We start from the raw sequence: 14638 nt of genomic DNA, 5'->3' as shown, positions 1-14638 counted from the left end.
AGTACAAATACATTGGCAGACGTGTTTGTCAAAAGTCCCATTGAATATCAGTTAACTGAAGTTTAATCTGGATAGGTGGTGGATCACCTGTTTGCAGTAGAAGCTTTACTTTGCTAAAAGTAAAGGGACTGGGAAATGACGATACCTTTTTTTTTTTTTTTTTTTGTGAATGTTAAAAAGTATTTGCGACTGTCTGGTGTTCAAAGTAGTCCGTTTTCTTGCTCTTTCTGGTATTATTTCCTGCAGGGAGAAATTGCTGGAGTCTGACGCAGATTTTTGCCGTCACCCGAAATGGTCATTGTTGTGCGTGTGATTTTCACATACTATATATGGAGAAGCTTACTTTTGCTCAGATTGCTACGCCATTGGCTCCTGAACATGTTGTAACAAATACAGTTTAGTCGGTTGGTTAATCAACTGATGCTGAAAGTAAAGAAAAGTCTCTCTTTTTTTTTTTTTTTTTTTCCTCCCCCCGTTTTGTTTTGTTTTCTGTGCTCACAGTCACTGCTCTTGTTTCTCCCCAGATCTGACCTTGGCTACGCTCTCGCTCTGTGAGGTTTACAAGGAATAAAATTATTTTTTTCTTGCAAATGTTGCCAAGCTGGGTGTCGCTGCTTATTTGGATTTACATATAGGACATGTCGAGTTCAAGTGATTGATGCGACCACGCTTCCTGAATCAGCTTGATTAGGTTGGGCTCCAATTCATCCGTAATTGGGGAAGATGAATTGGTTTCCCACCAGGAAATGATCTTGATATACTTGAACATAGCGTTCCATTATAAATAAACCTTTTAGAAGAGTTGATTTTATTTGTGAGCTATAACGGTTTTGACGTGGAGGTTGAAGCTGGAAATTGTCACATTTTATTCTTTGGATACATACAAGTAGTTTTGAGGTATAATAGGATGTACAATAGATGAAGTTGACATTCCCTGCTCGGCGACAATTTGAAACAAAATGCATCAGCATGTTATTTCCCACAGGGGGCAGTATCCTTTCATTTTATTAGGCTCAAGAGCGCTCATCTACACACTTGGGATTCCCTCAGTCTTGAGCCTTATGAAACTGATGAGTCTATAATTATTACAGTCAAGACATTTCACTAATATTATTCCATGCCAACCACTCTTATTATTGCAAGAGATCAAAATGCTGATTTCCCGTGACAATACTGAATCAAACTGCGCTTCTGGGAGAGAATACGAAGAATTCCGCATAGCCACTTGTTTCCATAATTACATTCTCTGCCTTTTTACCCTCAGAGGAACAATCACCACCAGAGGAGACAGACAGCTGCGCTGACCTCCCGTTTTTTTCAGATTTCACTCTCGATGGAAGCAGAAAGGGGGAGGAAACAAATGATGGCCTCCCACATGTGTTGATTTGAGCGATAACTCATTTAATGCACTTGGAAATTTAGGGGAGAGATAAAAGAGTGTCTGCCAAGGGCATTCTGTTTCACTACATGAAAGCAGCCCCATGCCCAGGATTCTGTCACATTGCAGTTTCCCACTGGGTTTATTCTGTAGGCCCAGTGCCTGATACCAATCTGTTGAATGTATCGGTGGCCTTAAGTAGTATTATAGTATTATTTATTTTCGAGTTTCCTTCTCAGGGTGTATAGCACTGATTTGTAGTGTCACGGCTTTTAGTTGCGGTTTGACACATCCGCTTGGCAGAGCATTTGGATTTCAAAGATTATAATGGCTTTTGTGAGCAATGAGCATTTGGCAGGTCTGTGCCCGCTCTCCCATTGGGCTGCAAATCTACATTAAATCCAGCTGTTTGTACTGACAGAGCAATGAGACATTTCCACTTGTCAGTCCCCACAAGCAAATAAACGGATGGAAATTTCCCTCTCCCTCCCCGTAATGCTGCACCTTTCAATTATGATGGGATATTGGAAAAACGACGATTAAAATAAAATACATTCATCAGATTGGAGTAGTATACTCTAGACATATTTCAATTGGAAAATTTGATAATTGCGGAAACAGAAAGCCTTCATTCTTTCCTTTCATAGACTCGTACTAAAACTACAAATGTTCTTGTTTACTCGAGAGTCACTGTGTTTATTATTTGAGCCGGCAAAATCGTAATCCTCATCATGCCATTGTTCTCTATAGGGTTTCTATTTTCCTCCGAGTATGGCTTCAACATCTATCCTGCAATGACGTGGTGACCTTTCCAGTCAGGCTTGGGCCTATAGCACCCAGGCTTACGGCCTCAAAGCCTGTTCAGGTCCACATTGACCGGATAATTCAATGACAGAAAATACAAATTCTAAACTGAACACAATGAACCTGTCTCTCTTAGGATGCCCACAACCCCAGATTGGATGGAGCTATGGTTCACATGGGCCTGCATTTGCCAACTTTACATTTTACTTTTATATGACGTCAGAACACTGAATGTGATTACATTGTGAGAAGGTAATACACTCCGGAAATAAATCTAGAACTGTACATAAACAGAAATTCAAGTGGCATTGCAAATATTACAGTACAGTATATTGTAGTATATATAGTGAGTATTGCATAGTATATTGTATTATGATATAGTTGAGTTTATTGTATTGTGGTACAGTATAATATATTATGGTATATTATATTATGGTATAGTATAGTAGATGTAAAGTATATTATTGTATAGTATATAATATACCATAATATACTGTATAATACCATAATTTACTGTATATTATATTATTATATTATCTTATAATATATATTATGTATAATATATTATAGTATGTATATTATTATATTATATTATGTTCTGTATATTACATATATATTATGTATAATATATTATTATATTATATGAGCTTATTATTATATTATATTATGTTATATTATGTATCACATTGTTTTTTACATTGTTATCATACTATGAGTCTTGCATATTATAGTATGTATATTATTATATTATATTATGTTCTGTATATTATATATATATATTATGTATAATATATTATATTATGTTCTGTATATTATATATATATTATGTATAATATATTATTATATTATATGAGCTTATTATAATATTATATTATGTATCACATTGTTTTTTACATTGTTATCATACTATATTATGGTATGTATGTAGACTCCGCTGGCGTGAGTCCCCTTAGTCGGTAATTTGCATATACGGGACCTCCCAGAGGGGCGGGGCGGGCCGGCACCGGGCGGGGCGGGCCGGGCCGCTCCGCCGATCCGCCGCCCCGGAACCGCGCCAGTGTGCGGGAGGCTGCGGAGTGGGGAACGCCGGTGAGAAGTTTGGGGTTTTTTTTTTCCTGGAGGCTGAGCGCGACGGCGAGAAGTGCTTCGGGGGTGGGGGGGACCAGAGCGGACACCTGTCGGGCTCCTTTTGCCCCCGGTTTGTTGGGGATTTTACCACGCAATGGACGCCTTGAAATCCGCCGGAAGGGCGATAATCCGGAGCCCCAGCGTCGCCAAACAGTCGTGGGGTGTGGGGAGGCATAAAAGTAAGTACCGAGCCGGAGCGTTAACGAGGCGGCGCTAGCTAGTACGGGCTAAGCTACGCCACGTTAGCCCCGAAACACGGCGAACGTCCCGGTAACTAGTGGTCCGCCGTGCGCCACCGTTTGCGCTGTTTTCAGTACCGACGCACGGCGTGCCGCCTCGCCGAGCGGTTCAACTTGACAAAACCCACCGCGGACCGCTCGCTCCGTTCCCCGCCCTTCCTCCGTTGGGAGTGGGTGATTTTCCGTTTGAGCCGAGACCCCAGAACTTCCCGGACTCCCAGCCCGTCCGCGACAACTTGGTAACGCGAGTTTGGAATGTTCAGACCCCCTCCCTCCCGCACCCGCACCCGCACCCCACCTCCGCTCCGCCCGCCACGTCACTCCGCTGTCGCCGAGTTGTGGAAAGGCTTTGCCGATCGCAACGCGACGTCGGGTTTTGACGCCGAATCGGATGCGAAAAGCCCGAATAGATGAAACCCCGGTCTGGAGGAGGAGTGATCACCGGTCCGTACCGCACGGGCGATAGCAGCCTAGCAACGCTCTGTTGCTAGGCGATACATGACGGGAGGGGGCGGGTAACAATTGGGCGGCTGTCAGAAAAACGGGTAAATACAGGGAAGGCTCCGGGCTTTAATGATTTTATTTATTTTTTCCTTTTTCCATTTCGTGTCGTTCGGCCCAGCGCATCTCAAACGAAGCGGAACCCGTCATTTGTGCGACTGTTGAGCTAAACGGTGTCCGTGCAGACGGGCGCACATGGTCGCTAGGACGCCTCTCATCGGTGTCGACCTTATGTTTACTTTGAAGGGTGGACATGCTTTTCCTTACACAATGAAATAGTTGCCGGACGGAGGAGTTCATGTACTTTTCTGTGTAAATAATGTGTTTTGTTGAAGCCGTAATCTCTACGATTATTTTGTATTATTTTGATTTGAGGACTCAATGTACTTGCATCATGCATGTGCTCCTCTATGTGCTGTTTCAGTTGTTGGTGGTGGGGTCTGCCCTGACAAGGATGCAAAGATCGAGCACATGCAAGTGAAAGGCAGTCACAGAGAATAGCTAGTTGTGGTCAGTAAACTGTTGATATGCATGACGCTTGTACAAAAAACAAAACGCAATGAGCAGTACCATCAGATGACAAATATCCCCCCCGCCTCAAGTGACCAGACAAATCAATCACTCATAAGAAGGCATACTTTAGACGAAACGGAGTTGACTGTCTTGAATGACAAGTACAAGGACAAACCTGGGTGTTGCAAAAACAAACAAAAAAAAAAAAAAAGTTGAATTTTGAAATGTAATTCTAGGACACGTATTGAAAGCCACCCGGCAACAACAACATATATTTCCGGTTTAAATTCACCTACACAGTATAATGCATTCCCACAGACCTGACAACAATGTACTGCGAGAGCTGGATTGCTGATTGACAGGGACTGAGGCTTACAGCAGTGCTGAGCGTTTCCATGAAGCACAATAGAGGCTCCTATAAAATTCACGTCTACTCACACTTTAACGCACGCTTATTACACATTGACATAGATTAACGCTGATAGCCAAGAGCTGCACGCTTATACAATGGAGAGCGTTCTTTGTTTAATGTGACAACATTATTCAGCGTCACTTGGAGTTTAAATTGAATTGGTGTCATAGCACACCCATTGGTGCTACATATCCTTTCTTTCCTAATTTGGTAATGGAAAGTAACTTGTTTCATCTTGTCCTAACAATGCTAGCATACCTCTACAGCAAGGTTGCTGCTATTTCTTTGAGAGAAGATCACACACATCATCTAGTATATAACACATTTTTGCCTCTGCAAATTCATAGAAGTCCACATAGATTTCTGACGGGGCCCGCATTGAATCTGAGTTGAGTTTGGCCCAATGAGTGTGTTTAATTTCTTATAAATACATACTATATGTATTTACATTTTCTGTTGCCACTGTCAAAAAGGAAAGTGTATTTATTCCCATGATGATGGCTTTACCATCATTATTGTCAGTTTATGTAAATATTCAACATACTAGTTCTAGTTACGCAGCGTTATGCAGCGATTGTGAAATCCTGGCCGATAGCTGATACCGTCGTTTTCTGATTTCCTGAGAACGCAGCATCTTTCACAGTTCCCGTGAATGCAGCATCACTTCCTGCTTGGAGCGCTCCAGAGAGCCTGTGTCCATGTCTTCTAAAATCGACTGACTGATTAAAAAAAAAAAAAAAAAAATTATATTTTATATTTGGCGACCCAAAGTATATTTGGGTCGCCAAATATACTTTGGGCACATACCTGGGCAGCCTGCCCAACTATAGTCTAGGTGTGGGGAAACACCGGAAAAATTGGCCTCTGCGATTGGTGAATGTCATCTTATTTGCCAATAGGCCCGATGGCAGTCAACAAGCCGGATATCGGCTGATACCGAAGTGCACAACACTTCTGTATTTACAGCACTATTAATGTTGCACTGAGAGCTAAGTCACCCCTATGTCATTTCCTGCTGCTTGAACAGCCCAGTTGCTCGTTGGCCGCCTGCTGACCAAGACCTTCTCTGCACTGCCCTTTCATTGCATCCCCATTTTCTTCGGGTGAACAAAATGGCATGTAACATCTTTTATTGTCACAAAGGCCTTTTCTTTCTCTGCTTCGATGAGGCAATGTGGGAGGATGAAAATCCCGATCTGCCCTGCATGAAAAGACTGGTATGCCTCCTACATTGTTCAAGACGCTGTCTCCTCTTCTAATTGGTGCTGCCATGACACGGACCTGACATCTGGTTGTTCAACCAACACAACCACATAGATGGACCATAATTAACCCATTTTACCTTGTTCCATTTAGGCTGTTCATTATATGCAACATCTATATTGGTTAAGTTAATGGGTGTTATGGAGTTCCATTGGTTGTGCCTTGCTGCTGACTGATTTGCATTCAATACAATATTTTTTGCAATGTCTTTGGAGTGGCTTGTGCTTTGGCTTCTGGTAAATTATAATAACACTTCAACCTTGTGTGACGATGAGAAACGTTGGATGCATACTTCCATTTTCTCCAGGGTCATGGCTGGTTAGGTCACACAATGTCTGTGTTATAGCATAACAAAAATAACAAAATGTGTTATTTATTTATTTTTGGTCCTGCATCGGGAAATTTGGCTACTGTACCTCTGGCCTGGGGCTGACCGACATTGTGCCCCCTGCACAAAGTCATCCCACCGGACTGCCAGGCTGTAATGGAGATTGCTTCCTCCAGGATTCCTTTATGCAGTTGTAAAGTCCCTGGCGATTTATTGCATATTGTTAGATCATCTCTATCTGTATGTTCATTGTGTGTATAGAGCTGTGTGTACAAGAGTGTAGAAAAGACTACAAAATCACACTTTGTCACTGTTTTGTGGAGAGGACATTTTCTGCACAGTAGTGATGAAATATGATTTGGAAAGCCCTCTCCAGTTTGATAGGGCAATTGGTTTCTGGGAGATATATTTTCTTACTGAATGATTAATATCAATGATTCGCCCTCTTAAAGATTTTAATGTAATGTGTCAAAGGATAAGTGGTATAGCCTGTATTTCAGGGTAACTTCAGACAAGAGCAACATTGGCACTTTGGATAACCTGCTTACTTACTTGTTTAATCATGGTTTATTTAATCTCCTTCAACCATATGGCCACACATATTGCCAGTGTGGTACTGTAGCATACACCCCTGAAGCTGAATTGTCAGAAGGAGTACATGCTAGCTGAATGAATACCACCTCGTGCTATTTGCAGCAAGGCCTACAAATCTCAGTTAACTTAGTGTATTTTTCCACAGCTTCCCCGGATGCCCGTCTCAGCGGGGACAATACGATGATACTCTAACCCAAACACATGCAAGACACACCTCTTCCTCCCACTGATTGTTTTTGTAGTGCTGATGAATGACTGTGGCTCTGACAAACATGGGCCAGCAGTGTTGTGTGTTATCACTGAGTGTGTCTGAACTCTTTTGTCTATTGACCCCATCCGCACTGGCTGGCCCACAGTGTCTGTTGTCCAAACTATCACTTAAGCTTCAAAAGCTAAGGAATTTCTTGGGTCTTCAGGTTGCAGATTAGGCATGCCTGCCCCCCACCCCCCGTCAACCTCCATACTACTCACCACAGCAGATGAGTATGAAATTCCGGAAAGACTTGCTCTCACTTAAGCACCCACAACCCAATACAGGTTTCTGCAAGGAATTTGCACATTAGCGCTGTACCTTAGTTCTGCACTTTGTGCATTGGTGCCTTATTGGTCATCCAATAAGTCCACCAATGTGTGTGGCCTGTCAAAATGTCCGTGAACAAGACCTTAAGCTCTGACAGACTTGTATGTTCTAAGTTGCTGCAGATGGCAGCGCTACATCCGTAACGTGGGATTTCAATTCAACTTCTAGCCTATTTTAAAATAGAAATGTCCTATGTACCGCATGTCCTACTTATTTTCCACCACCATTCCAATTTTTAGCCAAAGCCAGCGCAATAAGCATGGTTATGTACAGGAAAGCCAGCCGAACCGGTGTCCTAACACAGGCTCTTGTACAGAGAACATTCCGGCCTCAGCGGGATGTTGGCTGTAATCCCTGAGCGGTATGACCACTCTCATTTCTCCTCAATCTTCCCCTCATCCCGATCCTTCTTTTGAGTGGATTTAACAGCAGCTGAATGACACGTTGCCCAACGCTAGGACTAAGAAGCCAGCAATAAGGCTCTTATCCTCTATAAATCCTTGGCTTCACCCAACTGGAATTGCTTTGGATCGCAACCAAATGAAGCACTGATAGCTCCACACTTACGCAACACTTCTCGTAAGAATTTCCACTACACAGATCTGTAACAGTTGCATAAAGCCGATGGCCTGTGGGCCCAGATAATGGCAGCCTGAGAACTGCCACGGCGTTCAAGGGCAGTGAAGGAGAAACAAAGCGTTGACCCTTGAACATAAAAGAGCATTAACCGTTAATCTTACCTTGTATTGACTACTCCAATCGCCAACTTTGTCAAGCCATTTGTATTTAACCTATATCGTGTGTGTGTGTGTGTGTGTGTGTGTGTGTGTGTGTGTGTGTGTGTGTGTGTGTGTGTGTGTGTGTGTGTGTGTGTGTGTGTGTGTGTGTGTGTGTGTGTGTGTGTGTGTGTGTGTGTGTGTGTGTGTGTGTGTCTCACATCATATTCTCTGCACAGCAGGTGAGAGTGACTGAACCATCGGTGCTGAATCGGTTATTGTGCCTGGCCGGGCCAGATGCGTTCAGCCACACAGTATTTCTGAGCCACAGGCCTTTTTCTTTTTTTTTTCCTCTCTTCCTCAATCACTCACTATCGTTGTTCTAAACACTGGGTTCTTTCAGGATTTCTCCCATGACCTCTACATGTCTTGTGAGGAACGGTGATAATGCCTGGCACTTGAATCAACAGTTCTTTATCAAGAGCTGATGTAAAGTGCAATAATTGTGTCACACTGATGCATAAAATGGTAGACATCACTACAGTAGTGAACCCATGCATTCAAACCACAGTTCTAGATGAATGGCTCATGCTTTTTTTGTTTTGTTTTTTTTCCCCCGGAGCTTTCTCACGCAATACAGTATTGTCCTTGTGATTTCATCCAGTCGTCTTTCCTCATCTGAGTCTCTGCAGGTTGTCAAATCAGCCTTAAGTGCCCTGATTGGAATCTAATAATTCTGGAAGTGCTTCTCTTTTCCCTCCCAGATGAATCTTCACTCTGAGCGGAGAGAAGATGAATGGGTCAGCTGAGGCCTTAATTTAGCAACTACCAACTAAATGAGCAATTTCCAACAAGACAACAAAATGAATGTCAGCTCTGTGATTGGTTGAATTTTGGTCACTCTGCGTATTATGCACACACTATATTTTGCACACTCTTGTTTCCTTATTTTAAACTTGAACAGAATCCTTTCAGCTTTGTCTTTGACATGAGATGATGGCCCCAGGAGTCAGGGACTTGCTGTTGACGTACACAAGTATAATCAAATGCACAGCTTTTCCGCCTATGGCTTATGTTTTGCCTCTTAGCTTTGTCAAACATTTTGCCTTCTTTAAACGGCCAAGTAGAGGTTCCTCAAGGCACCCTGCCTACACTGGCACTCCCAACAGCACATGGTGACTAAAATCCCAAACTTAGGCATGACCTTTATGCCACATTTGCCCTCCCACTCTGATATTACCTGATCCCAGTTGTGACTGATTGCAATAATTGCTCTCTAGATTATTTGGCATGACATTGTGATGCAGTTTTGATCTTCGACAACTGACCGGAATGCCGGTGGGAATCACCAGGGATCTCACGATACCAGCAAAATAATTGTGCCCCGATACAATTATATTGAGATTCTTTATTTTTTGCAATACACCCAGTATTTCTATATGATGCTGCGAGATATATATATATATATATATATATATATATATATATATATATATATATATATATATATATATATATATAGCTATATATATATATAGCTATATATATATATAGCTATATAGCTATATATATATATAGCAATATATCAAAAATTTCTTCTTCACCTGACTGCAGTAAAATGTTTAAAATTGTTTTTCATCATTTTTCTCCATTTTGGTCATCTTGAAAACGCTGTTGTCATGATGTGAACTTGTGCATGCGTCACCATGGTCAGTACACAGACGTCACACCCGATACGTGCTATGCTTACATCCATTGAGGCCATTGTTCAAATGCTCACTTTGTATGAGACAAGCTCGACAGCGTTTTCCCCTTTTTTCACCCATTATCACCAGCTGTGTTGTGAATATGAAATAAAACAGTGGTTATCTGGTAATAACAATGATACTCGCTACGTAGCTGTAAGGGCTGCTTACGTACGTAAATGAACAGAGCAGCAAGAAAAAGTCAGAAACTCAAAACAAATTGAATATCTTCCATTGAGAGAGTGCGTGGCCAAGGCCGCGGTTCCTTATATCACGGAAATGATAACAACTAATCACATACACATGACGTGGACGAACGCGTCGCGCCATTTGTTGTCACAACTTTTTCTTTCGGAAAGGTCTTTTCTGCCGCAGATTCCAGCTCCGCCACTCCGCAATGTCCCAACATGCTCTGTTGGAAAGGAGAACAAGCAGGGGTGTCATTCCACATTCTCTCAATTGTGATGACTCACAGCCCTCACAATTCACACCCATGACTTCCGCTTTTCACACAAAAATGCTGCAGCACACGACAAAGCCAAGAAGCCTCTAAAATAACAACTTTCCGTTGAAGACACGGGATATTGATCATAAAAACACTCACATTGAAGAAAAGATCGGAATGAACGGTGGATTAGAATCAGCCGTCAGGGGTAAGCGTTGCATTAGACCACATTTGCCAAAACGTGTTATCATCTACCATCGTATGCTGGCACATGTTTGGTAGCAACACAACCTTAAGCTCCGAAACGAGACTTGCTGCAAACAGTGCAGCACGCAGCTCAACATTGTGTGTGAGGTCAGGCGGCTCACAGGAATGCTATAGCACAGTATTTTCTCCCCGCCATACAGACAGCATACAGCGAGCTGTCAATGCACGGAAGCTCCTATCGGCTTCCACAAAGGCTGAAACTGTTGATAAAGCAGACCAGCCACGCCGCAGACTGACAGGGCTTTTGCCGGCAGAGTTGGAACTTTTTGTTTGCGTTTGTGTGTAAACCGAGGTGTGCCGACGGCCGAGACCCTGTTGGCCCCACCCACCCCGGCTTAATCATTCTCGGCAGGTTTGGTCAAATAACAAACTGATGTAGCTGAAGCATTTCGACATTGCTCACGCATGTATGTGCGGCTTTGTCGGCGTGCGGTGGAATGACCACTGCGTTCACTTCGTAAAGCGTCACAGAGACGCTCTCAAAGCTTTTGACACTTTGCACAAATATGTTCCCTCATCAGGGAAGCAGCGGGTCTGACACACTTTGTCACCTGATCCTCGTTGTGGCCATGGAACTGGTTTTTAGGCTGTGAAGCTGGCATCTTATTAACATAGAGGCCGATCTTGCACCTCAATCCGTTCTTTGTCTGCAACCTCTGTTCATTCCTGTCGTCTTTTTTTTCCCCCCCCATTAAAAAAAAATGCTGTTTGACAGTGATTCAGGACTGTTGCACAATCAACTAATCAGCGGTTGGATTGGTTATTTGATGTCCCATAACGGCATGTGTCTGTGGATTAGTTCTATTTTTCACTCTGATCAGTTTTAAATACTGATTCTGATTACGAAATCTAAAGTATAAGGCACTACATACCCCATTCCTGCACACATTCCATTATGTATGTTACATTTACATGACCAATCTGATGTCGCCTGATTCTGATTTTTGTTATCTTTCCCATTTAATACCGATTGCATATAATTGCTCAGAAAAAAAAACGCACAGTATCAGAGATTCTACAAAGTATGTAGTATTAAATTCTTGTACAGTTCTGATCTATAACATCAGGGCTGAATTTAAATGCTCAGTTGGGGTATTTGGCCAAGTCAGTATGTTTCTCTGGAAATTCGTCACATTAACTAAGTCGTGAAGGTTTCCTACAAACTTTATTTCATCAAAAAAGGCACAACATGGTCCTCGCGGTCCCAAATTGCGAATCCACATACTTCTGCTGTCACAAAATGCTGCAACAAATATAGAGAATTTAAGGCCCTCTCTGCTGCTCTCCATCACAACTTATCAGATTTGAGCCGTTCATTTGAAGCGCAGGATCATGTTGAACAGCATTTTCAGCTCACTTTGCTCCGTTATTGGCATCTTCCATATCCCTACTCCTGCTGCCATGTATGTTGTGAAACACCTTCTTGCCACAGCTGGGTTTGTGGGTTGTGTGTGCAATGTATTATGGACGTTGACGGTACTCTGATGAAATTATGTTGAAATATCTCACCTTTGAAACAGCAATTTAATAAAAAAAACATGCACTGGGCTGCTTTTGGAGCAGTGCTGTGCAGAGCCCAGTAAAAGCGATTGTTGATTGCCTCATGAATATGTAGTTTGTGTTGTTTTTGGTAGTTAAAAATGATTCGCTGACCCTTGTGGGGTTTCTTATTTACTTGGCAGCCCACCATATGACTCTTGTTAATGTATTTTTGTATTGTTAATATCCTCTCATACAATACCCATTTTTAGCCTGGTATCAAACCAATTTCTTATACCATTATTGATATTGGTCAATACTGAGCAATATAATGTCCTTCTTCTTTCATGTCTGTATCTGTGGTTAAGATTCTCTGTCTTGCTGTAATTCTCAATTTTTTTTCCGGCCAAGTCACGGAGTGCAAATCATGTTCCGCTTATTACCATCACTGACGCTGGTTGTAAATGGCAAGAATTGTCATATTCTCCTTCCTGTGTTGTCTAAATTGGCCTCACTTCTAATGTTTTCCTCTGACCAGACACCGAGCAGCACTTTCCACCTACTCCCATTTCTGCACAGGCTTAGCCCCCAGACCTTTGGATTGCAATTCCTTCACCTCAGACATGTGAGCTTTCCTTACCTACCCGGACCTCTTGTTGAATGTCATTAAAGCCCAAAAGCTTCCGTATTATTATTTTTTTTCTTACTTTGTGAATAGTCTCCAGATTGCCTCACAGCCGTGGGCTGTAGCTAGAGGATACCACTGAAAGCCTGGATGTCTTTGGGTCCGTTGACACCGGGAACTACAATGACCTTTGACAACTCTGCAGTATTTTGCAGAGAACTCTGCAGAATACACAATTGATTTTTACTGGGGTTTTTTTTCACATAAACTAAAGTAGTCTATGTATTAAGTGTAAATCATGGGAACACAACAACATGGCCTTGAATGAGATTTATTTTAGTAACATGCCACTAAATTCTCCTATTTCGCTTTACCTAAATGAACACAAGCCCTTACTTTCTTGAAGACCACCTTGAGTATTTTTTATTTTTATGAGCTATTCATTCAATGTCACTTGCTGCTGAAATAGATGAATTGCCATACATTTTTGGTAAATAACAGAATTTAGCGTGATGCTCAGTTACTAACTGCTCCCCCCTTTTCCGTTTGGAGAAAACTTTCATATCATGAAAACAATTTTGGGCTCAGGAAATCACTGCACATAACTCATTATTTCTGTAATTATTTGTCGTGAACTCAGACTTCAAAGATAAACAGGGCCAACTCATTCCTTTATGAACCCCCTAGCTATTAAGAAACAAAGACCTGACTCCTGTGTGACTGGACGTGTTTCAGTTTCTCGTCTTTGCAGCCGAGCTCTACTTTTCGGGTCAGACTCCCCATTTTTCCAAATGTTTTTTTTATTTTCCTTCCCAAATTAGTTTTATTTTTTATATTTGTGCAAAATAAGTATTCGTAAAACCCCACTATTTGTGCTTTGCCAGTATTTGGAGTCGGCTCCACCACTTCTCTCCACCTCTACTTTCCATGCTTGTCCCAGCAATGTTACTGCTTCCATTCACACACACTTCCATTCACAACGGTACAGGCATTTCCCCGTAAATTATACTAGGTCAAGAGTGGGACAATATACGGAACACAACTTTTATGGAACATAGACACCGGCTCCTTTTCCCACATTATGCCAATATGGAACATTGCAAGTGGATTTACAGCTTTCAGTTCAAGTGGAAAAGGGGCTATAAACTTGAGCAGAGGCTGCCTCGTGTTTTACAAAACATTTAGTCAAGGACTCTTTACTATTCAAGCTTTGTGCATTTTCACATTGTGAAAGACAAGCACTCTGCTTGAACAAGGAAGGAAGGAATGGTGCACATTTAGGAATAAGGCTGAAACCAGACAATGCCTTTATACTCCCAAAGACGACGTTCTCAAAGCCCAAATGCGCCATTGAGATTACGGGAGTCATACCAGCCTGTTGGTGTAAATGGATACTAATGTACATGTTAACGTGCTTCAAACGGGGAGCATCAATGAGTTTTTAAGTTTGTCAACTCATGACTGGAGTTCAAATGAGGTGGGCTGCTGAGGGTTGCTGCTACACGTTTTCTCTCCTGCCCTCCTGTGATGTGCTAGGGCTTGTCTGAGCCAGCAGAGACTCAGAGGACCATGGGAGCAGTCTGCACTCTGAGTGGCAGGTTGGCCATGACGCCAGCTGTGT

The 14638-nt window shown here is 42.3% G+C and overlaps 1 protein-coding gene across 1 annotated transcript in view; it reads left to right on the top strand.

The window, feature by feature from the left end:
• The first annotated feature begins 3267 nt into the window (after positions 1–3267).
• ldlrap1b (low density lipoprotein receptor adaptor protein 1b) overlaps positions 3268–14638 on the top strand; it is a 39385-nt gene continuing 28014 nt past the window's right edge. The window contains exon 1 of the mRNA XM_080012614.1: positions 3268–3489. Coding sequence (XP_079868740.1) covers positions 3405–3489 — 85 coding nt within the window. The 5' untranslated portion in view covers positions 3268–3404. The remainder of the gene's footprint in view (positions 3490–14638) is intronic.

The sequence above is a fragment of the Zeus faber genome (genome assembly GCF_960531495.2).
Source record: "Zeus faber genome assembly, chromosome: 13".
In the NCBI taxonomy this organism is placed as follows: domain Eukaryota; kingdom Metazoa; phylum Chordata; class Actinopteri; order Zeiformes; family Zeidae; genus Zeus; species Zeus faber.
This window is presented reverse-complemented; position numbering and strand designations above follow the sequence as displayed.